Genomic DNA, 27,978 nt, shown 5'->3' with positions numbered 1-27,978 from the left:
AATGCTGTTTGTTTTCAGGGTAAATCCCTTTTGTGAGCCGGTTTATAAAATCTAAATGCTGATGCGTTTTCTTTCTTCAGCCCGATTCCCCTTCGTCCCATCGCTGCTCAATGTTGGCCACCTGCTGTCGTCTTCGGCTCTGGGTCGCTCGCGCTTTGGCTTTGCCGACGTTCCCGTGCCTTGCTGGTGCTCGCCTCGGCGCCTTCATCTCGGTCTTGACGCTTCGCCCAAAATTGATTTAACACAAATTCGTTTTTAGGCAACTTACAAATAGCTACTCACTGGTTTTATTACTGTACTGGAAATGATGGCTAGAAATAGCTTAGCCCAATTTCAAAAAGAGGAAAGAAAAGTAATAGGCTGCCCAAACAGGATAACTAGCCCAATTTCAAAAAGAAGAAAGAAAAGAAATAGGCTGCCCACACAGAATAACTCTACGTGTTTGTGAAGACAAATTTATTGTCACGGCTGCTGTACATGTTTCTGCAACAGAAACAAGTTCTGCTACGTGATTGTAGTAGATTGTACTCTCTTTCTTTTATTTACTTCGCATATTAGATTTGGCTGAAGTCAAACTTCATCAAGTTTGATCTAGTTTATAAAAGATAATATAAACATTTACCATAACAAATCTATATAATGAGAAAATACATTCGATAATAAATCTAATGTCATTAATTTATTATTGTATATATTAATATTTTTATATCTAAGTTTATATCTAAGTACGCAAATGTATTTTGATCGTTGGACGATTTCAACCACGTGAGCGGTAGGTGAGCGAGGCTCTCTAGACAGATGTGGCGGCGGCTGGACGGGGCCGCTCCGTTCCATCCTCCCTCGTCTTCTACCCCCCGTCTCGTCGCCCGTCCACGCCGTGGAGAGACCGCAGACCGGAGCTGCTCGCATCGCCGTTGCAGCTCGCCCAACCAGGTGCCCGCGCGTTCCTGCTCGCCCCTCCCCAGGTTCGCTCGTCCGCCCCCTGTTTCTGCAAGAAACCTCCAGCCATCCAGCCATCCAGGGCGCACGCGACCTGTTCGTCAGAATGCCTCTGCCGCGGCGTTCTGCCCGCTGCTGTACGCCGTTTGTCTGACTCGAAACCTTTCATGTTCCTTTGATTGTGCTGCGCAGCAGCGATGGCGACGGCGTTCTCAACCAAGCAGCCGCTGCGGGTCGCTGCACCTGCAAACAAATGTGAGCCTTTTCTGGCCCTTCGCTGTTCATTTAGTCGTTCATCCTGCCTTGTTTAGGCACTTGTTTGGCCGTAGCATTAGAAATTGGAACTGCCAACTGCGCCACTAGGATTATCAGCCGCGCTCAATTCTCTCATTCATTTTATTGTTTAGGGCGGCGCCCAGGGTTGCCACTGGTTAAAATGCAACATTCGTCCAGCAAGCGAGCTAGTGCTTCCATTTCATTGGCATCCAGTGCAGAGGGTGCGGAGAGAAACGAGCCCGTAGTCAAAATGTGTGGCATCACATCTGCCAGAGATGCAGAAGTCGCTGCAGAGGCTGGAGCTAAACTTATTGGGATGATTCTTTGGCCTAAGTCCAAACGGTCTGTCCAACTGTCGGAAGCGAAGGAAATATCCAGAGTAGCAAAGTCATATGGGGCTGAAGCTGTTGGTGTGTTTGTCGATGATGACGAAGAGACCATCTTAAGAGTATCCGATTCATGCGACCTTCAACTTATTCAGGTACATTCTCCCTGGTTGCTGCTAATCTCTACTACTTGGTAGAACGACAGTGGCTTGTTTTGCTAGTCTTTACTGATCAGTTGCTTTTACACAGCTTCATGGAGATAGTTCTCGAGCACTAGTTCCTGCTCTTGCCAAGAACAATCGAATTGTATATGTTCTTAATGCTGACACGGATGGAAAACTTATCAATTCTCCTCCCAATGAAGAATATGGCATTGACTGGTTTTTGGTGGATAGTGCAGAGGGTGGAAGGTACATAATGTTGCTCATTCGGTTGTCGTACTCTCTAATATCCTTGATGTTTGTTGTTGTACTAGTTAACAGCGGAGACTAGTGAAGCTCTTATCTAACTTAGCAGTTACTCGCCAAAGAATATCAATATTTTCTTTTACAATGATGTCTTTTGTGCTTTAGTAGTTTGAGTAGCAGGGATTTGGTTTAAAGGATAGGCATTTTGTGACATCTTTAAACATAATTCACAGTTGTGTTTCAAACTTTCAATGGCAAAGCGTGTGACCCGTCCCGTGACAAGTAAGGCCCTCATGCCTCTGCAAAATGTACTAATGCGTGTGTTGGATATACTCTCAAAAAATATATTTTTCCTTCATACTTTTGGAATGAATAGTTACTGCTATGTAAATTTTCATCGCCTGGAACTATAAGCATGTACTGATGTGGAACATATCGGTCTGATTAATTTGATCCGTATTTGCTTGCAGCGGCAAAGGATTCAACTGGGAGAATTTCCAAATGCCGTCGGTGAAAAGCAAGAACGGCTGGCTGCTAGCAGGAGGCCTTCATGCGGACAATGTTTGTCAAGCCGCTTCCGCTCTAAAACCAAATGGTGTGGATGTTAGCAGTGGAATATGCTCTCCTGACGGTATAAGCAAGGACCCGGAGAGAATATCATCCTTCATGAGAAGCGTACAATCCTTAAGTTCCTGATGAGGTCTCTATTTAGACTTCCCCAGGCTTATAGCTTCTTGCTTCAGTTTGTGGACATCTGCAAATAAGTTGTCCTGAATGATAGCAATAAACAACATTTTTTTGAACCAGCAATAAATAACTTTGAAGCTGAGTTCTAACTATGCTTGTCTGATTGTACCATTTGACCTGTTCTGCCATTTTACCAGTTAAGATGGTAAGATGGTGCAAGTGTAAATGCAAGTCTTCTCATGTTCGTCGCCATGCGTTCTTCCTGACTGCAGCAACATTATCGCCTGATCACAGGCACCACCTGAGGGGCTGACTGGACGGAACGGAACGTTGAGGGGATGGGTTCATAGTGTCTCCTTGCCACTTATAGTAGAGGTAGAGTGGGGCGGTTGTGGCCTTGTGAGCAGCAGCAGAGGGCACGATGATCATCCAAGGGGTATCTCAGATCTTTCATTGTTAAGATGGGCATGTTAAAGTTTGGGCATCTATACTACTTATAAAAGAGCAAACATAATCTTCTTTAAGTGCACCCCACAAAACGTACACGGATACATTACCATCGCATGATTAGTCCCACTAAACTCAATCTAACGGCTAGCCTTAACCTATCTGTTCTCTGTGTGCACTTAGCAATTTACATTGACTGACCGTACTCCACCGTGGAGGAAAATATGAAGTTCACGCCTGGTCAATTAGGAAACTATAATCACAGACACATCCTATTAAGAAACTAATCAGCAGACGCATCTAATTATTAGGAAACTAATCACGAACGCATCCTATTATTAGGAAACTAATCACGGGTGCATCCTATTATTAGGAAAATAATCACGAGCGCATCCTATTAGAAAATTAATCATGAACACATCTAATTATTAGGAAACTAATCACGGACGCATCCTATTAGATAACTAATCACGAACACATCTAATTATTAGGAAACTAATCGCGAGCGCATCCTATCGTCTCCTATCAGGGAATCGCGATCGCAAGTCACCTGTCGTCACCAGCCCACCACCCACGCGAGCCACAATGGGAGACATGCGAAGAGGAGCTGCGGCTTCCTCTGAACACGCACACATGCCGTCGCCGCCTTCGTCTTCTGCCTGGAGGGCAGGTCACTCTTCTACTGACTGCAACGACTTTGCATCATACAGAGAGACCAACCATGTTTCTCTGAATATCTTGAATCATGATCTTTATGACTTCATCTCTACTACTTATAAGAAGTACATTTTTTCATTTGACTATTTTCCTGACATGGGAGGTAAGGTATGTTTTATCCACTAGAGTTGCTAAAATTGGAAGCATATCTGCAGTTTTTTCTTTCTAAACCGGCATTTGTTGGCCCTTTTTTGCCACGGTTATTCTTACAAGTGGTAGCCTACGTATCATTATTACTACAAACTCAGAGGATATTTTTTATATTGTCAAAATTTTAGAATTTTGAGCCCTTAAAGAAATATGTAGTACTCAAGTAACTGTTCCAAGTTGTCATATTAATGCTTTTGTCCAGTGATTAACAAGTATAATTACGTAATTTATCAATGAAATTTTTATTTGGTTTACATGTTCTATTTACATAATAAAGTAAGTCACTTTTCTTGCTTCCAGACATTACAACACTTGTGGTGTAATAGTAGAATCGGATGGTCCAACTAGCATTTTTTTGTCTTGTTTCACAACTGATTCTATGCAGTCAAGACATCTCTACACTTCTCTATGTGACAATGGCTTCCTCTTTTCAACAAACCATAGAGGTCTCTTCCCGATATTGTGTGGTTGACACTCAATTGTAATAATAATTCTTGACTGGAGTTTGTTGGCACTGAAACGGTTCCTTAGCTTGTCCTAAGTGACATTTTCATGTGTGATTATACTTGCATAAATGTGTGCATATGGAGAATTATGATGAATCTTCTAAATAATTTTGAGTTTTATACATTGGGAAAAGTGGGTGGTCTTTTAATACAGGAGACATGTTGATTAAGGAGAAACGATATTTCAAATTATTTGTATGAGTTGGGAATAAGAGATTGTGTACTTTATTGGGAAATTTCAAATTTATGAATAAATTGTCTTGTATTAAGTATAGTATAATGTGTTAATCCAAATAGACGCGTGTTGCACGTGCACACTTATTAGTCCAAATAGACGTGTGTTGCACGTGCATATTTACTAGTTATGTTTAACGCGAAAAAAGATCTAGCGTGGATGATTAGTCCGGGAGAGGGACTTTGAGTGGTCCGGGTTGTCGGAGTCCTTGGCGAAGGTCTGGACTCTCCCAAAACCTTTCCCTAGTTTGTGGCCGGTTTGCAGGAACTCGGGTGCATGAAACTCATCTGTATGCAGCGTCGCATTGGATTGCAAAAAAAGTCTGAACGACGTCTATACAGACATTTGCAAACGTTTTATGACACTTTGGTAACAAAGATAGTGAGATGCCCTAACCTATTTGTTTCAACCTCGGGCCATCAAGACCTCCTCCTTTCATTTTGTGGTGCAGAGGGGTTAAGGGTTGAAAACAAGGTTGGCTTTAGTGCCCCCGATCAGGGCGACCACACTGGGAAAACAATTTTGTCATCAACATTGCCTGTTATTTATTCCCTTCGTTCACAAATATAAGACTCTACTTTTTTGTGAATCAAATATGCATAGACATATTTTAGTGTGTTTGTTCACTTATTTTAGTCCTTATGTAATTTATATTTTTTTGACCAAAATATTTTATTTTTTTGCGATGGTTATGTAATTTATATTGAAATGTCTAAAACGTTTTGTATTTATGAACGGAAGAGTACTTTGTCTCAAAAATATCAAAAATGAGCACTCCATAAATTTTGAACTGAAGCTACAAGTATTTTGGAACGGAGGGGAGTACTACTTTGTAGTAACACATTGTATAAAACAGAAAAACAAATTCAGTCGGCGTCCAGGCCTTCACTGTCGTCCAGGTCTCTCCTCTATCTCCGCCTTCACCGTCCCCTCCCCACAGCCCACCCCGCAGACAGTTGGGTGGCCGCGCCGGCGCCGCCCATGGCCGCACCACCCGCGCGTGTGCCGCTTCTTCGTGCACCCAGCCGGCCCTTCCCCGCCTCCCAGATCAACCCCCGCCGTCACTTCCGGCCGTCGGTGTCGGTCGCCGTAGGAGGCGTGGGCGGCCCCGTGCTCCGCACCTGCAAGAATTGCAAGAAGCAGTACGACCCGGCTGCGAATCACCCTTCGTCATGCCGCTACCACACGGCCCACTTTGGAGGTGAGAAATCGTCTCTCCCATGGCTACCTGCTTATCTTCAGACACAGTAGCTGGTGAGGATTCATCTACCAAATAGCCCTGTCTTTGTAAATGAATTGTACTGTCCAGTGAGTTCCAAACCATGATTCGCGAGTGATCAGTAGCCGTCCATATGATCCGGACTAAATGTGACATCTTCCGCGAGGAGTTCTCAAATTTATCTACTCCCTCCGATCCATATTACTTGTCGCAGCTTTAATAGTACTACAACTTTAGAGTTTTTGTTAGAACTGCTTGCATAAGGGTTAAGATGGGATGCCGATCTTGTTTTGTTCGATTCTTGTAGCTTTAGCTGGCCTTCTATGGTCTTGAGATACTAGCATTTTGCTTAGAAAACTTTATGACTTGTGGATTGTGGTTATCGGCGAAGTCGTCAGGAGCTCGCTTTTACCATTTCGGTTGGACAGGCATACTGATTGAATTGTTTTGTCCTCGAGACCTACATAGAACTAAATGGTTCATTTCTGCCACTCCAGGGGAAACAAAGAGAAAATTTGAAAGTGTCCATTCTGGTGGGACCATGGATACGCCGGGTGCAGGCAAAGTGCTCCAGTACTGGCATTGTTGTGGATCAGAGGATCCATTTGATGTTGGTTGTACTGCTGCTCCTCACTCTTCATACGATGACTAAATATCTGGATCGTTATCTGTCCATTCTCCGTTGTGCTCTTGTGGTTCTACTTTTTTTCCCACATGAATAGTGGCCCGCTGAGGATCCATTTGATGTTGGTTGTACCGCTGCTCCCTCACTCTTCATACGATGACTAAATACGTTATCTGTCCATTCTCCATTGTGCTCTTGTGATTCTACTTTTTTTCCCACATGAATAGTGTCTGAGTGGCAGCATCTGCCAACATGATTTCTTCTTCTTTAGCTTTCTTACATTATCTGAAACTGAATATTCTATATGTACATACTTCCTCTACATTGTTTATAATACCTTACACTCTTTGTTTATTTGAAATTTGAATGTTATCTAGGTATTTAGTTAGCAAGGAAAAAAATGCGCTAGGGGCATTAATTATGCATTTTGCCACTGCCTAGCGAATGCCTACCATGATTTAGGCTAGGCATTCTTTGGTCGCATAGTGCTTACTCACGCTAAAGGGCACGATTATGGCACTAAAGTTTGTCATAAAGTATCTCCCGGGCTGTCATCTCAAGCATTGTTTTCAGCTACATATTTGCACTGCAGTATTAACTGTCTGCAGCAACAATCCCAGTTTGCATGATAGGTTGGATGATAACAGGAGCATGGGATTCAGTCAAAAAAACGGGAGCATGGGAGTCATCGGTGGCATGACACCTCTGCAGAACACTTTCCGCTTGTCGCATGCCAATATGTCATGCCATTGGGACAAATGGGACCGAGCAGTAGTACTAGAGGCTATGTGAAAACAGTGAAATGAATACTGTCTGTCAAGATCAGTTTGTTTGGAATAAGGAATAGTGCCAAGTTATTCTGTGGTTACATCTTTCAAAATAAAAGAAGGTATAAATATTGAACTGAACTGGTCATTTTACATCATGTGAATTCATGGAGCAATTGCAGAGGATATTCATGATGACCGGGATCGCTTGACTTACTAGCCCTTATCGATCATGTTCATTCAATATACCGGTTGCTCTCATCAGGTTTCCAAGCTTTGTCCTTCCCTTAGCTGTTGTACCCTGCTACTGCTACTATGAATTGTCTACCGCTATCTTGTTTCCTCGGCTATGGCATGAGCAAATGTTTGATAATTTTATTACCTTATCTCCGTGCATGTGTAGTTGAACAATCCTGGCATGTGTCCTCTTATCTTGTTATCCTTGTGCCAGAGTTATTTGTCCATTGCACGCCATCAACTTTACTAAGGACTCGAATTTCAGTTCAAGCCTAGCCAACACTTGTTTTCTTATTTTCTCCTTAATCTCTAACGGTAGTAGGGATCTCCAAGTCTCTGCTGCCTCAAGTAAAAAAAAACACCCGTCTTTTATTTGCATTTTCAGCTTCTCTAATCTCACCATTTACTTTCAGCGGATTAGAGTGCGACGACCAAAGTTACGGAGTGCGGCCTCTCCCGCTTTCCCTATTGTTCTAGTTGAACTAGGTCTTTAGCTGAGCGACCACCTTCTTCTAGTGTTCTTAGCTTATTGCCTGCTTCTTGACTGGTTGCACCATATACATTGACTAGATTCCAAGATTCCTTAGAAAATCTAGCATTAACAACCATCCTCATATGAAACGTCTCTACTTCGGTTCTGGTCAAAAAATAAAATTCCCTACTTCGGAATGCACAATTTTTTAAAGCTTCCCAAAACCTGCTGGGAAGCTTTTGGAAGCTTCCCAAAAGTGGGACCAGCTTCTCCCGCTACAAAGCATAGATGGGCCGGCCGATTCCACACGCCTTCAATGCACCGTGTGTACCAAATACACGTTAACTGGCGCAGAAGGCGTCAAATAGGATTTGGGTCTCTTTGCATTGGGAAGCAGCTATGTATCGCCTGTTGCAAGGCTGAAGGAGGTCTCGCCTCGAGGGCGCCCTTCCCGGCGCTATTATTGGGTCGGCCCAAGTAGCACCTTGTTCATTTTTATTTCTTTTTATTTATTCTTCATATTTTGAAACAAAAAAAATTCTAAATACATATATTAATACTTAAAAATATTTAAAAAATTTCAAAACCACCAAGTCCAATTTTTAACGCAGTTTCAAAGCATTGTTAGCAAACTTAAAAAATTGTTTGTGCCATTTTAAAAGTGGTCAGGCAATTCGAAAGATTGTATGTGATATTTGAAAAACATTGTAAAAAATGTTCGTGTAATTCACAAAAAATGTTTCGTACCATCCAAACAAAATGTACGATGCGTTTGGAAAAAATGTTCACAGATTTAAAAATATTGTGAAATTTAAAAAAATGTTTGGTACAATTTTTTTATAAAGGTTCAGATAGTTTAAGAAAATGCTTCCTCTAAAAGAATATTTGAACGTGTATTTGAAAAATGGTTAACACATATTCAAGAAAAGTTGAAAAACATGTATTTGAAAAAATGGTGATCATGTATTTGAAAAAATGTTTTAGATGTATACGAAAAATAGGATGTGTATGAAAAAAGTAGACAATAAAACATATATTTGAAAGAAAGTTAATCATGTATTCAGAAAACTTTAAACATGTATAAAAAATATTTCTGATGTATAAAAAATATACAATGTGTATGAAAAAGTAGACATGTGTTCGAAAACCCCCGGAAGAAAACCAAATACAGGTGAAAACTAAAAGGGAGAAAACTAAGGAATCCAAAAAACCCGAAAAGGGAAAACGGAAAAACCAAAAGGGGAAAACCCCAAAGAAAACCGATGCAAATAGTGAAAAACGATAAGAAAAACACAAAGGAAAAGAACTCGAGCAAGAGGCGGTAGTACTAGGCCAGCCCACTTCCTCGCGCCCAGAGGGGAGATTGAGTTACTTATCGGTACAGGTAGTATATAATCCTGGTGCTCTCCGCTTTGTATCTTTCTAAAAAAGATCCTCCATTTTTTGAGGTGAAGGGAGAGCTTCATTTATAACAATAAACCAAGCAATTACATGCTTCAAAACTTGTGGCAGCTAACAGAAAGAAATCCCCATTCACTCTAGCATAGGCAACAAGCTCATGCGCGGCCACATTGCTCTTGTTGGGGATTGTTGCAGAAATTAAAAAATTTCTATGCATCACCAAGATCAATCTATGGAGAGACTAGCAACGAGAGAGAGGAGAGAGTGCATCTTCATACCCTTGAAGATCGCAACGCGAAAGCGTTACAAGAATGCGGATGAAGGAGTCGTACTCATAGCGATTCAGATCGCGGTTGATTCCGATCTAAGCGCCGAACAACGGTGTCTCCGCGTTCAACACACGTACAGCCCGCGGACGTCTCCTCCTTCTTGATCCAGCAAGGGGGAAGGAGAAGTTGGGGAAGAGCTCCGGCAGCATGACGGCGTGGTGGTGGAGCTTGTGGTTCTCCGGCAGGGCTTCGCCAAGCTCAACTACAGAGGAGGAGGTGTTGGGGAGGGAGAGGGCTGCGCCACGGGAAGGGTACCGCAGCCCTCCCACCTCCCTTCTATTTATAGGGGCAAGGGAGAGGGGGGAAGCGACCAAGGAGGGTGGCTTGCCCCCCAAGCCAAGGGGGGCGCCCCCTTTAGGGTTTCCCCTATACCCTAGGCACATGGGCCCTAGGGGTTTTGGCGCCATCCCACTTAGGGGCTGGTTCCCCTCCATATTCAGCCCATAGGGCCCTCCGGGACAAGTGGACCCTCCCGGTGGACCCCCGGAACCCCTTCGGTGGTCCCGGTACAATACCGATAAACCCCCGAACACTTTCGGCGACCGAATAAGGACTTCCCATATATAAATATTTATCTCCAGACCATTCCAGAACTCCTCATGACGTCCGAGATCTCGTTCGGGACTCCGAACAACATTCGGTAACCACATACTAATTTCCTTAACAACTCTAGCGTCACCGAACCTTAAGTGTGTAGACCCTACGGGTTCGGGAATCATGCAGACATGACCGAGACATCTCTCCGGCCAATAACCAACAACGGGATTTGGATACCCATGTTGGCTCCCACATGTTCCATGATGATCTCATCGGATGAACCACGATGTCGGGGATTCAATCAACCCCGTATACAATTCCCTTTGTCTACCAGTATGATACTTGCCCGAGATTCGATCGTCGGTATACCGATACCTTGTTCAATCTCGTTATGGCAAGTCTCTTTACTCGTTCTGTAACACATCATCCCGTGACCAACCCCTTAGTCACACTGAGCTCATTACGATGATGTCTTACCGAGTGGGCCCGGAGATACCTCTCTGTCATACAGAGTGACAAATCCCAGTCATGATTTGTGCCAACCCAACAGATACTTTCGAAGATACCCGTAGTGCACCTTTATAGCCACCCAGTTACGTTGTGACGTTTGGCATACCCAAAGCATTCCTACGGTATCCGGGAGTTGCACAATCTCATGGTTTAAGGAAAATATACTTGACATTAGAAAAGCTTTAGCAGACGAACTACACGATCTTGAGTTATGCTTAAGATTGAGTCTTGTCCATCACATCATTCTCCTAATGATGTGATCACGTCATCAATGACATCCAATGCCCATGGTCAGGAAACCGTAACCATCTATTGATCAACGAGCTAGTCAACTAGAGGCTCACTAGGAACATGTTGTGGTCTATGTATTCACACATGTATTTCGATTTCCGGATAACACAATTATAGTATGAACAATAGACAATTATCATGAACAAGGAAATATAATAATAACCATTTTATTATTGCCTCTAGGGCATATTTCCAACAGTCTCCCACTTGCACTAGAGTCAATAATCTAGTTACATTGTGATGAATCGAGCACCCATGGAGTTCTGGTGTTGATCATGTTTTGCTCGTGGAAGAGGTTTAGTCAACAGATCTACGACATTCAGGTCCGTATGCACTTTACAAATATCTATGTCTCCATTTTGAACATTTTCACGAATGGAGTTGAAGCGACGCTTGATATGCCTGGTCTTCTTGTGAAACCTGGGATCCTTGGCCAGGGCAATAGCTCCAGTGTTGTCACAGAAGAGAGCCATCGGGCCCGACGCATTGGGAATAACTCCTAGGTCGGTAATGAACTCTTTCATCCAGATTGCTTCATGTGCTGCCTCCGAGGCTGCCATGTACTCCGCTTCACATGTAGATCCCGCCACGACGCTTTGCTTGCAACTGCACCAGCTGACTGCCCCACCATTCAAAATATACACGTATCCGGTTTGTGACTTGGAGTCATCCATATCTGTGTCGAAGCTAGCATCGACGTAACCCTTTACGACGAGCTCTTCGTCACCTCCATAAACGAGAAACATATCCTTAGTCCTTTTCAGGTACTTCAGGATATTCTTGACCACTGTCCAGTGTTCCATGCCGGGATTACTTTGGTACCTTCCTACCAAACTTACGGCAAGGTTTACATCAGGTCTGGTACACAGCATGGCATACATAATAGACCCTATGGCCGAGGCATAGGGGATGACACTCATCTTTTCTCTATCTTCTGTCGTGGTCAGGCATTGAGCCGCGCTCAATCTCACACCTTGCAATACAGGCAAGAACCCCTTCTTGGACTGATCCATATTGAACTTCTCCAATATCTTGTCAAGGTACGTGCTTTGTGAAAGACCAATGAGGCGTCTCGATCTATCTCTATAGATCTTGATGCCTAATATGTAAGCAGCTTCTCCAAGGTCCTTCATTGAAAAACACTTATTCAAGTAGGCCTTTATGCTTTCCAAGAGTTCTATATCATTTCCCATCAATAGTATGTCATCCACATATAATATGAGAAATGCTACAACGCTCCCACTCACTTTCTTGTAAACACAGGCTTCTCCATAAATCTGCATAAACCCAAACTCTTTGATCATCTCATCAAAGCGAATGTTCCAACTCCAAGATGCTTGCACCAGCCCATAGATTGAGCGTTGGAGCTTGCATACCTTGTCAGCATTCTTAGGATCGACAACACCTTCCGGATGCATCATATACAATTCTTCCTTAAGGTAACCATTAAGGAATGCTGTTTTGACGTCCATTTGCCATATCTCATAATCATAGAATGCATCAATTGCTAACATGATTCGGACAGACTTCAGCTTCGCTACGGGTGAGAAGGTCTCATCGTAGTCAACCCCTTGAACTTGTCGATAACCCTTAGTGACAAGTCACGCTTTATAGATGGTCACATTGCCATCCGCATCCATCTTCTTCTTAAAGATCCATTTATTTTCTATGGCTCACCGATCATCGGGCAAGTCAGTCAAAGTCCATACTTCATTTTCATACATGGATCCTATCTCGGATTTCATGGCTTCAGGCCATTTGTTGGAATCCGGGCCCGCCATCGCTTCTTCATAGTTCGAAGGTTCAACATTGTCTAACAACATGATTTCTAGGACAGGGTTGCCGTACCACTCTGGTGCGGTACGTGTCCTTGTGGACCTACGAAGTTCAGTAGCAACTTGATCCAAAGTTTCATGATCATCATCATTAACTTCCTCTCTAGTCGGTGCATGCACCACAGAAACATTTTCTTGAGCTGCGCCACTTTTCGGTTCAAGAGGCAGTACCTCATCAAGTTCTACTTTCCTCCCACTTACTTCTTTCGAGAGAAACTCTTTCTATAGAAAGGATCCATTCTTGGCAACAAAGATCTTGCCTTCGGATCTGAGGTAGAAGGTATACCCAATAGTTTCCTTAGGGTATCCTATGAAGACGCATTTTTCTAACTTGGGTTCGAGCTTTTCAGGTTGAAGTTTCTTGACATAAGCATCGCATCCCCAAACTTTCAGAAACAACAGCTTAGGTTCCTTCCCAAACCATAATTCATATGGTGTCGTCTCAATGGATTTCGACGGAGCCCTATTTAAAGTGAATGCGGTAGTCTCTAAAGCATAACCCCAAAATGATAGCGGTAGATCGGTAAGAGACATCATAGATCGCACCATATCCAATATAGTGCGATTACGACGTTCAGACACACCATTGCGCTGAGGTGTTCCAGGCGGCGTGAATTGTGAAACAATTCCACATTTCCTTAAGTGTGTGCCAAATTCGTGACTCAAATATTCTCCCACACGATCTGATCGCAAGAACTTTATTTTCATGTCACGTTGATTCTCAACTTCACTCTGAAATTCCTTGAACTTTTCAAAGGTCTCAGACTTGTGTTTCATTAAGTAGACATACCCACATCTACTCAAGTCATCAGTGAGGGTGAGAACATAACGATAACCACAACGAGCTTCAACGCTCATTGGACCGCACACATCAGTATGTATGATTTTCAATAAGTTGGTTGCTCGCTCCATTGTTCCGGAGAACGGAGTCTTGGTCATTTTGCCCATGAGGCATGGTTCGCACGTGTCAAATGATTCATAATCAAGAGACTCCAAAAGTCCATCTGCATGGAGTTTCTTCATGCGTTTGACACCAATGTGACCAAGGCGATAGTGCCACAAGTATGTGGGGCTATCATTACCAACCTTACATCTTTTGGCATTCACACTATGAATATGTGTACCATCACGTTCGAGATTAAATAAGAATAAACCATTGACCAATGGGGCATGACCATAAAACATATCTCTCATATAAATAGAACAACCATTATTCTCAGATTTAAATGAGTAGCCATCTCGCATTAAACGAGATCTAGATACAATGTTCATGCTCAAAGCTGGCACTAAATAACAATTATTGAGGTTTAAAACTAATCCCGTAGGTAAATGTAGAGGTAGCGTGCCGACGGCGATCACATCGACCTTGGAACCATTCCCGACGCGCATCGTCACCTCATCCTTCGCCAGTCTCCGCTTATTCCACAGCTCCTGTTTTGAGTTACAAATATGAGCAACCGCACCGTTATCAAATACCCAGGAGCTACTACGAGCGCTGGTTAGGTACACATCAATAACATGTATATCACATATACCTTTGGTATTGTCGGTCTTCTTATCCGCTAAGTACTTGGGGCAGTTCCGCTAGTGACCATTTCCCTTGCAATAAAAGCACTTAGTCTCAGGCTTGGGTCCATTCTTTGGCTTCTTCCCAGCAGCTTGCTTACGGGCGCGGCAACTCCCTTGCCGTCCTTCTTGAAGTTCTTTTTACCCTTGCCTTTCTTGAACTTGGTGGTTTTATTCACCATCAACACTTGATGTTCTTTTTTGATCCCCACCTCCGCTGATTTTAGCATTGAATATACCTCAAGAATGGTCTTTTCCATCCCCTGTATATTGAAGTTCATCACAAAGCTCTTGTAGCTAGGTGGGAGCGACTGAAGGATTCTGTCAATGACCGCGTCATCCGGGAGATTAACTCCCAGATGAGACAAGCGGTTGTGCAACCCAGACATTTTGAGTATGTGCTCGCTGATAGAGCTATTTGAAGAAATATGCCCTAGAGGCAATAATAAAGTTATTATTTATTTCCTTATATCATGATAAATGTTTATTATTCATGCTAGAATTGTATTAACCGGAAACATAATACATGTGTGAATACATAGACAAACATAGTGTCACTAGTATGCCTCTACTTGACTAGCTCGTTGATCGAAGATGGTTAAGTTTCCTAACCATAGACATGAGTTGTCATTTGATTAACGGGATCACATCATTAGGAGAATGATGTGATTGACTTGACCCATTTCGTTAGCTTAGCACTTGATCGTTTAGTTTGATGCTATTGCTTTCTTCATGACTTATACATGTTCCTATGACTATGAGATTATGCAACTCCCGTTTACCGGAGGAACACTTTGTGTGCTACCAAACGTCACAACGTAACTGGGTGATTATAAAGGTGCTCTACAGGTGTCTCCGAAGGTACTTGTTGGGTTGGCGTATTTCGAGATTAGGATTTGTCACTCCGATTGTCGGAGAGGTATCTCTGGGCCCTCTCGGTAATGCACATCACATAAGCCTTGCAAGCATTGCAACTAATAAGTTAGCTGCGGGATGATGTATTACGGAACGAGTAAAGAGACTTGCCGGTAACGAGATTGAACTAGGTATTGAGATACCGACGATCAAATCTCGGGCAAGTAACATACCGATGACAAAGGGAACAACGTATGTTGTTATGCGGTCTGACCGATAAAAGATCTTCGTAGAATATGTAGGAGCCAATATGAGCATCCAGGTTCCGCTATTGGTTATTGACCGGAGACGTGTCTCGGTCATGTCTACATTGTTCTCGAACCCGTAGGGTCCGCACGCTTAACGTTACGATGACAGTTTCATTATGAGTTTATATATTTTGATGTACCGAAGGTTGTTCGGAGTCCCGGATATGATCACGGACATGACGAGGAGTCTCGAAATGGTCGAGACATAAAGATCGATATATTGGACGGCTATATTCGGACACCGGAAGTGTTTCGGGTGATTTCGGAGAAAACTGGAGTGCCGGAAGGGTTACCGGAACCCCTCGGGGAAGTATTGGGCCTTAGTGGGCCTGAGGGGAGAGAGAGGGCAGCAGCCCAGGAGGTGGCGCGCCCCCTCCCATGGGGAGTCCGAATTGGACTAGGGGAGGGGGGCGCGGCCCCTCTTTCCCTCTCCCTCTCCCTCTCTTTCCTTCCCCCTTCTCTCTTCCTAGTTGGACTAGGAAAGGGGAGTCCTACTCCTACTAGGAGGAGGACTCCCCCTCCTTGGCGCGCCCCAAGGGCCGGCCGGCCTTTCCCCCTTGCTCCTTTATATACAGGGGCAGGGGGCACCTCTAGACACACAAGTTGATCTTCGTGATTGTTCTCTTAGCCGTGTGCGGTCCCCCCCTCCACCATAATCCTCGATAATATTGTAGCGGTGCTTAGGCGAAGCCCTGGGATGGTAGAACATCAAGATTGTCACCACGCCATCGTGCTGACGGAACTGTTCCCCGACACTTTGCTGGATCGGAGTCCGGGGATCGTCATCGAGCTGAACGTGTGCTAGAACTCGGAGGTGCCGTAGTTTCGGTGCTTGATCGGTCGGGTCATGAAGACGTACGACTACATCAACCGCGTTGTGCTAACGCTTCCGCTTCCGATCTACGAGGGTACGTAGACAACACTCTCCCCTCTCGTTGCTATGCATCACCATGATCTTGCGTGTGCGTAGGATTTTTTTTGAAATTACTGCGTTCCCCAACACTGGTATTAGAGCCTAGGTTTTATGCGTTGATGTTGTGCATGAGTAGAACACAAGTGAGTTGTGGGCGATATAAGTCATACTGCTTACCATCATGTCATACTTTGGTTCGGCGGTATTGTTGGATGAAGCGGCTCGGACCGACATTACGCGTACGCTTACGCGTACGCTTACGCGAGACTGGTTCTACCGACATGCTTTGCACACAGGTGGCTGGCGGGTGTCAGTTTCTCCAACTTTAGTTGAACCAAGTGTGGCTACGCCCGGTCCTTGCGAAGGTTAAAACAGCACTAACTTGACAAACTATCGTTGTGGTTTTGATGCGTAGATAAGAACGGTTCTTGCTAAGCCCGTAGCAGCCACGTAAAACTTGCAACAACAAAGTAGAGGACGTCTAACTTGTTTTTGCAGGGCATGTTGTGATGTGATATGGTCAAGACATGATGCTAAATTTTATTGTATGAAATGATCATGTTTTGTAACCGAGTTATCGGCAACTGGCAGGAGCCATATGGTTGTCGCTTTATTGTATGCAATGCAATTGCGCTGTAATGCTTTACTTTATCACTAAGCGGTAGCGATAGTCGTGGAAGCATAAGATTGGCGAGACGACAAAGATGCTACGATGGTGATCAAGGTGTTGCGCCGGTGACGATGGTGATCATGACGGTGCTTCGAAGATGGAGATCACAAGCACAAGATGATGATGGCCATATCATATCACTTATATTGATTGCATGTGATGTTTATCTTTTATGCATCTTATCTTGCTTTGATTGACGGTAGCATTATAAGATGATCCCTCACTAAATTATCAAAGTATAAGTGTTCTCCCTGAGTATGCACCGTTGCGAAAGTTCTTCGTGCTGAGACACCACGTGATGATCGGGTGTGATAGGCTCTACGTTCAAATACAACGGGTGCAAAACAGTTGCACACGCGGAATACTCAGGTTTAACTTGACGAGCCTAGCATATAACAGATATGGCCTCGGAACACGGAGACCGAAAGGTCGAGCGTGAATCATATAGTAGATATGATCAACATATTGATGTTCACCATTGATACTACTCCATCTCACGTGATGATCGGACATGGTTTAGTTGATTTGGATCACGTGATCACTTAGAGGATTAGAGGGATATCTTTCTAAGTGGGAGTTCTTAAGTAATATGATTAATTGAACTTAAATTTATCATGAACTTAGTACCTGATAGTATCTTGCTTGTCTATGTTTGATTGTAGATAGATGGCTCGTGCTGTTGTTCCGTTGAATTTTAATGCGTTCCTTGAGAAAGCAAAGTTGAAAGATGATGGTAGCAATTACACGGACTGGGTCCGTAACTTGAGGATTATCCTCATTGCTGCACAGAAGAATTACGTCCTGGAAGCACCGCTAAGTGCCAAGCCTGCTGCAGGAGCAACACCAGATGTTATGAACGTCTGGCAGAGCAAAGCTGATGACTACTCGATAGTTCAGTGTGCCATGCTTTACGGCTTAGAACCGGGTCTTCAACGACGTTTTGAACGTCATGGAGCATATGAGATGTTCCAGGAGTTGAAGTTAATATTTCAAGCAAATGCCCGGATTGAGAGATATGAAGTCTCCAATAAGTTCTATAGCTGCAAGATGGAGGAGAATAGTTCTGTCAGTGAACATATACTCAAAATGTCTGGGTATCATAATCACTTGACTCAACTGGGGGTTAATCTTCCTGTTGATAGTGTCATTGACAGAGTTCTTCAATCACTGCCACCAAGCTACAAAAGCTTCGTGATGAACTATAATATGCAAGGGATGAATAAGACTATTCCTGAGCTCTTCGCAATGCTAAAAGCCGCGGAGGTAGAAATCAAGAAGGAGCATCAAGTGTTGATGGTCAATAAGACCACCAGTTTCAAGAAAAAGGGCAAAGGGAAGAAGAAAGGGAACTTCAAGAAGAACAGCAAACAAGTTGCTGCTCAGGAGAAGAAACCCAAGTCTGGACCTAAGCCTGAAACTGAGTGCTTCTACTGCAAGCAGACTGGTCACTGGAAGCGGAACTGCCCCAAGTATTTGACGGATAAGAAGGATGGCAAAGTGAACAAAGGTATATGTGATATACATGTTATTGATGTGTACCTTACTAATGCTCGCAGTAGCACCTGGGTATTTGATACTGGTTCTGTTGCTAACATTTGCAACTCGAAACAGGGGCTACGGATCAAGCGAAGATTGGCTAAGGACGAGGTGACGATGCGCGTGGGAAATGGTTCCAAAGTCGATGTGATCGCGGTCGGCACGCTACCTCTACATCTACCTTCGGGATTAGTATTAGACCTAAATAATTGTTATTTGGTGCCAGCGTTGAGCATGAACATTATATCTGGATCTTGTTTGATGCGAGACGGTTATTCATTTAAATCAGAGAATAATGGTTGTTCTATTTATATGAGTAATATCTTTTATGGTCATGCACCCTTGAAGAGTGGTCTATTTTTGATGAATCTCGATAGTAGTGATACACATATTCATAATGTTGAAATCAAAAGATGCAGAGTTGATAATGATAGTGCAACTTATTTGTGGCACTGCCGTTTAGGTCATATCGGTGTAAAGCGCATGAAGAAACTCCATACTGATGGACTTTTGGAACCACTTGATTATGAATCACTTGGTACTTGCGAACCGTGCCTCATGGGTAAGATGACTAAAACGCCGTTCTCCGGTACTATGGAGAGAGCAACGGATTTGTTGGAAATCATACATACAGATGTATGTGGTCCAATGAATGTTGAGGCTCGTGGCGGATATCGTTATTTTCTCACCTTCACAGATGATTTAAGCAGATATGGGTATATCTACTTAATGAAACATAAGTCTGAAACATTTGAAAAGTTTAAAGAATTTCAGAGTGAAGTTGAAAATCATCGTAACAAGAAAATAAAGTTTCTACGATCTGATCGTGGAGGAGAATATTTGAGTTACGAGTTTGGTCTACATTTGAAACAATGCGGAATAGTTTCGCAACTCACGCCACCCGGAACACCACAGCGTAATGGTGTGTCCGAACGTCGTAATCGTACTTTATTAGATATGGTGCGATCTATGATGTCTCTTACTGATTTACCGTTATCGTTTTGGGGTTATGCTTTAGAGACGGCTGCATTCACGTTAAATAGGACACCATCGAAATCCGTTGAGACGACGCCTTATGAACTGTGGTTTGGCAAGAAACCAAAGTTGTCGTTTCTGAAAGTTTGGGGCTGCGATGCTTATGTGAAAAAGCTTCAACCTGATAAGCTCGAACCCAAATCGGAGAAATGTGTCTTCATAGGATACCCAAAGGAGACTGTTGGGTACACCTTCTATCACAGATCCGAAGGCAAGACTTTTGTTGCTAAATTCGGAGTTTTTCTAGAGAAGGAGTTTCTCTCGAAAGAAGTGAGTGGGAGAAAAGTAGAACTTGATGAGGTAACTATACCTGCTCCCTTATTGGAAAGTAGTACATCACAGAAACCGGTTTCTGTGACACCTACACCAATTAGTGAGGAAGCTAATGATAATGATCATGAAACTTCAGATCAAGTTACTACCGAACCTCGTAGATCAACCAGAGTAAGATCCGCACCAGAGTGGTACGGTAATCCTGTTCTGGAAGTCATGCTACTAGATCATGATGAACCTACGAACTATGAAGAAGCGATGGTGAGCCCAGATTCCGCAAAATGGCTAGAAGCCATGAAATCTGAGATGGGATCCATGTATGAGAACAAAGTGTGGACTTTGGTTGACTTGCCCGTTGATCGGCAAGCAATTGAGAATAAATGGATCTTCAAGAAGAAGACTGACGCTGACGGTAATGTTACTGTCTATAAAGCTCGACTTGTTGCAAAAGGTTTTCGACAAGTTCAAGGGATTGACTACGATGAGACCTTCTCACCCGTAGCGATGCTTAAGTCTGTCCGAATCATGTTAGCAATTGCCGCATTTTATGATTATGAAATTTGGCAAATGGATGTCAAAACTGCATTCCTGAATGGATTTCTGGAAGAAGAGTTGTATATGATGCAACCAGAAGGTTTTGTCGATCCAAAGGGAGCTAACAAAGTGTGCAAGCTCCAGCGATCCATTTATGGACTGGTGCAAGCCTCTCGGAGTTGGAATAAACGCTTTGATAGTGTGATCAAAGCATTTGGTTTTGTACAGACTTTTGGAGAAGCCTGTATTTACAAGAAAGTGAGTGGGAGCTCTGTAGCATTTCTGATATTATATGTGGATGACATATTATTGATTGGAAATAATATAGAATTTCTGGATAGCATAAAGGGATACTTGAATAAGAGTTTTTCAATGAAAGACCTCGGTGAAGCTGCTTACATATTGGGCATTAAGATCTATAGAGATAGATCAAGACGCTTAATTGGACTTTCACAAAGCACATACCTTGACAAGGTTTTGAAGAAGTTCAAAATGGATCAAGCAAAGAAAGGGTTCTTGCCTGTGTTACAAGGTGTGAAGTTGAGTAAGACTCAATGTCCGACCACCGCAGAAGATAGAGAGAAAATGAAAGATGTTCCCTATGCTTCAGCCATAGGCTCTATCATGTATGCAATGCTGTGTACCAGACCTGATGTGTGCCTTGCTATAAGTCTAGCAGGGAGGTACCAAAGTAATCCAGGAGTGGATCACTGGACAGCGGTCAAGAACATCCTGAAATACCTGAAAAGGACTAAGGATATGTTTCTCGTATATGGAGGTGACAAAGAGCTCATCGTAAATGGTTACGTTGATGCAAGCTTTGACACTGATCCGGACGATTCTAAATCGCAAACCGGATACGTATTTTTACTAAACGGAGGAGCTGTCAGTTGGTGCAGTTCAAAACAAAGCGTCGTGGCGGGATCTACATGTGAAGCAGAGTACATAGCTGCTTCGGAAGCAGCAAATGAAGGAGTCTGGATGAAGGAGTTCATATCCGATCTAGGTGTCATACCTAGTGCATCGGGTCCAATGAAAATCTTTTGTGACAATACTGGTGCAATTGCCTTGGCAAAGGAATCCAGATTTCACAAGAGAACCAAGCACATCAAGAGACGCTTCAATTCCATTCGGGATTTAGTCCAAGTGGGAGACATAGAAATTTGCAAGATACATACGGATCTGAATGTTGCAGACCCGCTGACTAAGCCTCTTCCACGAGCAAAACATGATCAGCACCAAGGCTCCATGGGTGTTAGAATCATTACTGTGTAATCTAGATTATTGACTCTAGTGCAAGTGGGAGACTGAAGGAAATATGCCCTAGAGGCAATAATAAAGTTATTATTTATTTCCTTATATCATGATAAATGTTTATTATTCATGCTAGAATTGTATTAACCGGAAACATAATACATGTGTGAATACATAGACAAACATAGTGTCACTAGTATGCCTCTACTTGACTAGCTCATTGATCGAAGATGGTTAAGTTTCCTAACCATAGACATGAGTTGTCATTTGATTAACGGGATCACATCATTAGGAGAATGATGTGATTGACTTGACCCATTTCGTTAGCTTAGCACTTGATCGTTTAGTTTGTTGCTATTGCTTTCTTCATGACTTATACATGTTCCTATGACTATGAGATTATGCAACTCCCGTTTACCGGAGGAACACTTTGTGTGCTACCAAACGTCACAACATAACTGGGTGATTATAAAGGTGCTCTACAGGTGTCTCCGAAGGTACTTGTTGGGTTGGCGTATTTCGAGATTAGGATTTGTCACTCCGATTGTCGGAGAGGTATCTCTGGGCCCTCTCGGTAATGCACATCACATAAGCCTTGCAAGCATTGCAACTAATAAGTTAGCTGCGGGATGATGTATTACGGAACGAGTAAAGAGACTTGCCGGTAACGAGATTGAACTAGGTATTGAGATACCGACGATCAAATCTCGGGCAAGTAACATACCGATGACAAAGGGAACAACGTATGTTGTTATGCGGTCTGACCGATAAAAGATCTTCGTAGAATATGTAGGAGCCAATATGAGCATCCAGGTTCCGCTATTGGTTATTGACCGGAGACGTGTCTCGGTCATGTCTACATTGTTCTCGAACCCGTAGGGTCCGCACGCTTAACGTTACGATGACAGTTTCATTATGAGTTTATATATTTTGATGTACCGAAGGTTGTTCGGAGTCCCGGATATGATCACGGACATGACGAGGAGTCTCGAAATGGTCGAGACATAAAGATCGATATATTGGACGGCTATATTCGGACACCGGAAGTGTTTCGGGTGATTTCGGAGAAAACCGGAGTGCCGGAAGGGTTACCGGAACCCCCCGGGGAAGTATTGGGCCTTAGTGGGCCTGAGGGGAGAGAGAGGGCAGCAGCCCAGGAGGTGGCGCGCCCCCTCCCATGGGGAGTCCGAATTGGACTAGGGGAGGGGGGCGCGGCCCCTCTTTCCCTCTCCCTCTCCCTCTCTTTCCTTCCCCCTTCTCTCTTCCTAGTTGGACTAGGAAAGGGGAGTCCTACTCCTACTAGGAGGAGGACTCCCCCCTCCTTGGCGCGCCCCAAGGGCCGGCCGGCCTCTCCCCCTTGCTCCTTTATATACAGGGGCAGGGGGGCACCTCTAGACACACAAGTTGATCTTCGTGATCGTTCTCTTAGCCGTGTGCGGTGCCCCCCTCCACCATAATCCTTGATAATATTGTAGCGGTGCTTAGGAGAAGCCCTGGGACGGTAGAACATCAAGATTGTCACCACGCCGTCGTGCTGACGGAACTCGTCCCCGACACTTTGCTGGATCGGAGTCCGGGGATCGTCATCGAGCTGAACGTGTGCTAGAACTCGGAGGTGTCGTAGTTTCGGTGCTTGATCGGTCGGGCCGTGAAGACGTACGACTACATCAACCGTGTTGTGCTAACGCTTCCGCTTCTAGTCTACGAGGGTACGTAGACAACACTCTCCCCTCTCGTTGCTATGCATCACCATGATCTTGCGTGTGCGTAGGATTTTTTTTGAAATTACTACGTTCCCCAACACTATTCTCCTCCATCTCACAACTGTAGAACTTGTCGGAGACTTCATATCTCTCGACCCGGGCATGAGCTTGGAAAACCATTTTCAGCTCTTGGAACATCTCATATACTCCGTGCTGCTCAAAACGCTTTTGGAGCCCCGGTTCTAAGCTGTAAAGCATGCCGCCCTGAACCAGGGAGTAATCATCACTACGCGACTGCCAGGCGTTCATAACGTCTTGAGTTGCTGGGAAAATAGGTGCTTCACCTAGCGGTGCTTCAAGGACATATTCTTTATTGGCAGCTATGAGGATAATCCTCAGATTACGGACCCAGTCCGTGTAGTTGCTACCATCGTCTTTCAGCTTGGTTTTCTCTAGGAACACGTTGAAGTTGAGGGCGACATTAGCGTGGGCCATTTGATCTACAAGACATATTGCAAAGATTTTTAGACTATGTTCATGATAATTAAGTTCATCTAATCAAATTATTTAATGAACTCCCACTCAGATAGACATCCCTCTAGTCATCTAAGTGATACATGATCCGAGTCAACTAGGTCGTGTCCGATCATCACGTGAGACGGACTAGTCATCATCGGTGAACATCTTCATATTGATCGTATCTTCTATACGACTCATGTTTGACCTTTCGGTCTCCCGTGTTCCGAGGCCATGTCTGTACATGCTAGGCTCGTCAAGTCAACCTAAGTGTATTGCGTGTGTAAATCTGGCTTACACCCGTTGTATGCGAGCGTTAGAACCTATCACACCCGATCATCACGTGGTGCTTCGAAAAAACGGACCTTAGCAACGGTGCACAGTTAGGGGGAACACTTTCTTGAAATTATTGCGAGGGATCATCTTATTTAAGCTACCGTCGTTCTAAGCAAATAAGATGTAAAAACATGATAAACATCTCATGCAATTAAATAGTGACATGATATGGCCAATATCATTTTGCTCCTTTTGATCTCCATCTTCAGGGCGCCATGATCATCATCGTCACCGGCATGACACCATGACCTCCATCATCGTGTCTTCATGAAGTTCTCTCGCAACTATTACTTCTACTACTATGGCTAATGGTTAGCGATAAAGTAAAGTAATTACATGACATTTATGTTGACACGCAGGTTATAAATAAATTAAGACAACTCCTATGGCTCCTGCTGGTTGTCATACTCATCGACATGCAAGTCATGATTCCTATTACAAGAACATGATCAATCTCATACATCACATATATCATTCATCACATCTTTTTGGCCATATCAAATCACACGACATATGCTGCAAGAACAAGTTAGACGTCCTCTAATTGTTGTTGCAAGTTTTTACGTGGCTGCTATAGGTTTCTAGCAAGAACGTTTCTTACCTACGCCAAAACCACAACGTGATATGCCAATTTATGTTTACCCTTCATAAGGACCCTTTTCATCGGATCCGATACGACTAAAGTGGGAGAGACAGACACCTGCTAGCCACCTTATGCAACTAGTGCATGTCAGTCGGTCGAACCAGTCTCACGTAAGAGTATGTGTAAGGTCGGTCCGGGCCGCTTCATCCCACGATGCCGCCGAATCAAGATAAGACTAGTAATGGCAAGTAAATTGGCAAAATCGACGCCCATAACAACTTGTGTTCTACTCATGCATAGAAACTACGCATAGACCTAGCTCATGATGCCACTATTGGGGATCGTTGCAGAAATTAAAAAATTATATGCATCACCAAGATCAATCTATGGAGAGACTAGCAACGAGAGAGAGGGGAGTGCATCTTCATACCCTTGAAGATCGCAATGCGGAAGCATTACAAGAACACGGATGAAGGAGTCGTCCTCGTAGCGATTCAGATCATGGTTGATTCCGATCTAAGCGCCGAACAACGGCGCCTCCGCGTTCAACACACGTACAACCCGGGGATGTCTCCTCCTGCTATGTCTTGAGCTTGCGTTGGTTTTCCCCGAAGAGGAAGGGATGATGCAGCAGAGTAGCGTAAGTATTTCCCTCAGTTTTTGAGAACCAAGGTATCAATCCAGTAGGAGCCCATGCTCAAGTCCCCCGTACCTGCACAAAGCGATAGCTACTCGCAACCAACACGATTAGGGGTTGTCAAGCCCTTCACGGTCACTTACGAGAATGAGATCTGATAGATAGAATATTTTTGGTATTTTTGATATAAAGATGCAAAGTAAAAAGTAAAGGAAAAGTAAATAGCAAAGCAATATAAAAGTGATGGAGATTGATATGATGAGAATAGACCCGGGGGCCATAGGTTTCACTAGTGGCTTCTCTCAAGAGCATAAGTATTCTACGGTGGGTGAACAAATTACTGTTGAGCAATTGATAGAATTGTGCATAATTATGAGAATATCTAGGCATGATCATGTATATAGGCATCACGTCCGTGACAAGTAGATCGAAACGATTCTGCATCTACTACTATTACTCCACTCATCGACCGCTATCCAGCATGCATCTAGAGTATTAAGTTAAAAACAGAGTAACGCCTTAAGCAAGATGACATGATGTAGAGAGATAAATCATGCAATATGAAATAAACCCCATCTTGTTATCCTCGATGGCAACGATACAATACGTGCCTTGCTGCCCCTTCTGTCACTGGGTAAGGACACCGCAAGATCGAACCCAAAGCTAAGCACTTCTCCCATGGCAAGAACTACCAATCTAGTTGGCCAAACCAAACGGATAATTCAAAGAGACTTGCAAAGATAACCAATCATGCATAAAAGAATTTAGAGAAGATTCAAATATTATTCATACATAGACTTGATCATAAACCCACAATTCATCGGTCTCAACAAACACACCGCAAAAAGAAGATTACATCGAATAGATCTCCACAAGAGAGGGGGAGAACTTTGTATTGAGATTCAAAGAGAGAGAAGAAGCCATCTAGCTACTAACTATGGACCCGAAGGTCTGAGGTAAACTACTCACACTTCATCGGAGGGGCTAGGATGATGTAGAAGCCCTCCGTGATGACGGCCCTCTTCCGGTGGAGCTCCGGAACAGGCCCCAAGATGGGATCTCGTGGATACAGAAAGTTGCGGTGGTGGAATTAGGTTTTTGGCTCCTGTTCTGATTGTTTGGGGGTACGTGTGTATATATAGGAGGAAGGAGTACGTCGGTGGAGCACCGAGGGGCCCACGAGGCAGGGGGCGTGCCCTGGGGGGGCGCCCCCACCCTCATGACCACCTCTTTGATCCCTTGCAGTAGGGTCCAAGTCTCCTGGATCACGTTCGGTGAGAAAATCACGTTTCCGAAGATTTTATTCCGTTTGGACTCTGTTTGATATTCTGTTTATCTGAAACACTGAAATAGGCAAAAAAACAGCAATTCTGGGCTGGGCCTCCGGTTAGGTTAGTCCCAAAAATAATATAAAGTGGAAAATAAAGCCCAATATAGTCCAAAACAGTAGATAATATAGCATGGAGCAATCAAAAATTATAGATATGTTGGAGTCGTATCACCTCCTTCTTGATCCGGCAAGGGGGAAGGAGAAGTTGGGGAAGAGCTCCGACAGCACGACAGCATGGTGGTGGAGCTTGCGGTTCTCCGGCAGGGCTTCGCCAAGCTCAACTACGGAGGAGGAGGTGTTGGGGAGGGAGAGGGCTGCGCCAGGGGAAGGGTACCGCAGCCCTCCCACCTCCCCTCTATTTATAGGGGCAAGGGATAGGGGGCCGGCCCCCTCCAGATGGATCTAGAGGGGGGGCGGCGGCCAAGGAGGGTGGCTTGCCCCCCAAGCCAAGGGGGACGCCCCCTTTAGGGTTTCCCCTAAACCCTAGGCGGATGGGCCCTAGGGGTTTTGGCTCCCAGCCCACTTAGGGGCTGGTTCCCCTCCATATTCAGACCATAGGGCCCTCCGGGATAGGTGGACCCTCCCGGTGGACCCCCGGAACCCCTTCGGTGGTCCCGGTACAATACCGATAAACCCTCGAACACTTCCGGCGATCGAATAAGGACTTCCCATATATAAATCTTTATCTCCGGACAATTCCAGAACTCCTTGTGACGTCCGGGATCTCATCCGGGACTCCGAACAACATTTGATAACCACATAATAATTCCCTTAACAACTCTAGCATCACCGAACATTAAGTGTGTAGACCCTACGGGTTCGGGAATCATGAAGACATGACCGAGACATCTCTCCGGCCAATAACCAATAGCGGGATCTGGATACCCATGTTGGCTCCCACATGTTCCACGATGATCTCATCGGATGAACCATGATGTCGAGGATTCAATCAACCCCGTATACAATTCCCTTTGTCGACCGGTATGATACTTTCCCGAGATTCGATCGTCGGTATA

General features: G+C 44.1%; 2 protein-coding genes across 5 annotated transcripts; both read left to right on the top strand.

Annotated features, from left to right (window-relative positions):
• Positions 1–762: 762 nt before the first annotated feature.
• Positions 763–2,879, top strand: LOC123147855 (N-(5'-phosphoribosyl)anthranilate isomerase 1, chloroplastic). 4 transcript variants are annotated; one of them, XM_044567170.1, is made up of 5 exons: positions 763–965; positions 1,132–1,194; positions 1,347–1,696; positions 1,791–1,951; positions 2,419–2,879. In XM_044567170.1, exons 2-5 carry the CDS (start codon positions 1,137–1,139, stop codon positions 2,642–2,644), a joined length of 795 nt encoding a protein of 264 aa, XP_044423105.1. In that variant the 5' UTR covers positions 763–965; positions 1,132–1,136; the 3' UTR covers positions 2,645–2,879. The 4 variants fall into 4 exon arrangements, with proteins under 4 accessions (XP_044423105.1, XP_044423107.1, XP_044423108.1 ...); XM_044567172.1 differs by having other exon boundaries at positions 780–965; positions 1,135–1,194; XM_044567173.1 differs by having other exon boundaries at positions 788–933.
• Positions 2,880–5,557: 2,678 nt separating this feature from the next.
• On the top strand, positions 5,558–6,714 carry LOC123147856 (uncharacterized). Its single transcript, XM_044567174.1, has 2 exons — positions 5,558–5,891; positions 6,407–6,714. The coding sequence occupies exons 1-2, from the start codon at positions 5,672–5,674 to the stop codon at positions 6,559–6,561; spliced, it is 375 nt and encodes a 124-aa protein (XP_044423109.1). The 5' UTR covers positions 5,558–5,671; the 3' UTR covers positions 6,562–6,714.
• The last annotated feature ends 21,264 nt before the right edge of the window (positions 6,715–27,978 follow it).

Source organism: Triticum aestivum, chromosome 7A (assembly GCF_018294505.1).
Source record: "Triticum aestivum cultivar Chinese Spring chromosome 7A, IWGSC CS RefSeq v2.1, whole genome shotgun sequence".
Lineage (NCBI taxonomy): Eukaryota > Viridiplantae > Streptophyta > Magnoliopsida > Poales > Poaceae > Triticum > Triticum aestivum.
The sequence above is the reverse complement of the archived record's forward strand: the minus strand, read 5'-3'. Positions and strand labels throughout refer to the sequence as shown.

Excerpts from the sequence above, each read along its gene's own strand:
- LOC123147855 (XM_044567170.1), top strand. The coding sequence starts at position 1,137 with ATGGCGACGGCGTTCTCAACCAAGCAGCCGCTGCGGGTCGCTGCACCT. Across the intron at positions 1,195-1,346 it reads CGCTGCACCTGCAAACAAAT|GGCGGCGCCCAGGGTTGCCA; the intron begins GTGAGCCTTTTC and ends TTTATTGTTTAG. Across the intron at positions 1,697-1,790 it reads GCGACCTTCAACTTATTCAG|CTTCATGGAGATAGTTCTCG; the intron begins GTACATTCTCCC and ends GCTTTTACACAG.
- LOC123147856 (XM_044567174.1), top strand. The coding sequence starts at position 5,672 with ATGGCCGCACCACCCGCGCGTGTGCCGCTTCTTCGTGCACCCAGCCGG. Across the intron at positions 5,892-6,406 it reads CCACACGGCCCACTTTGGAG|GGGAAACAAAGAGAAAATTT; the intron begins GTGAGAAATCGT and ends CTGCCACTCCAG.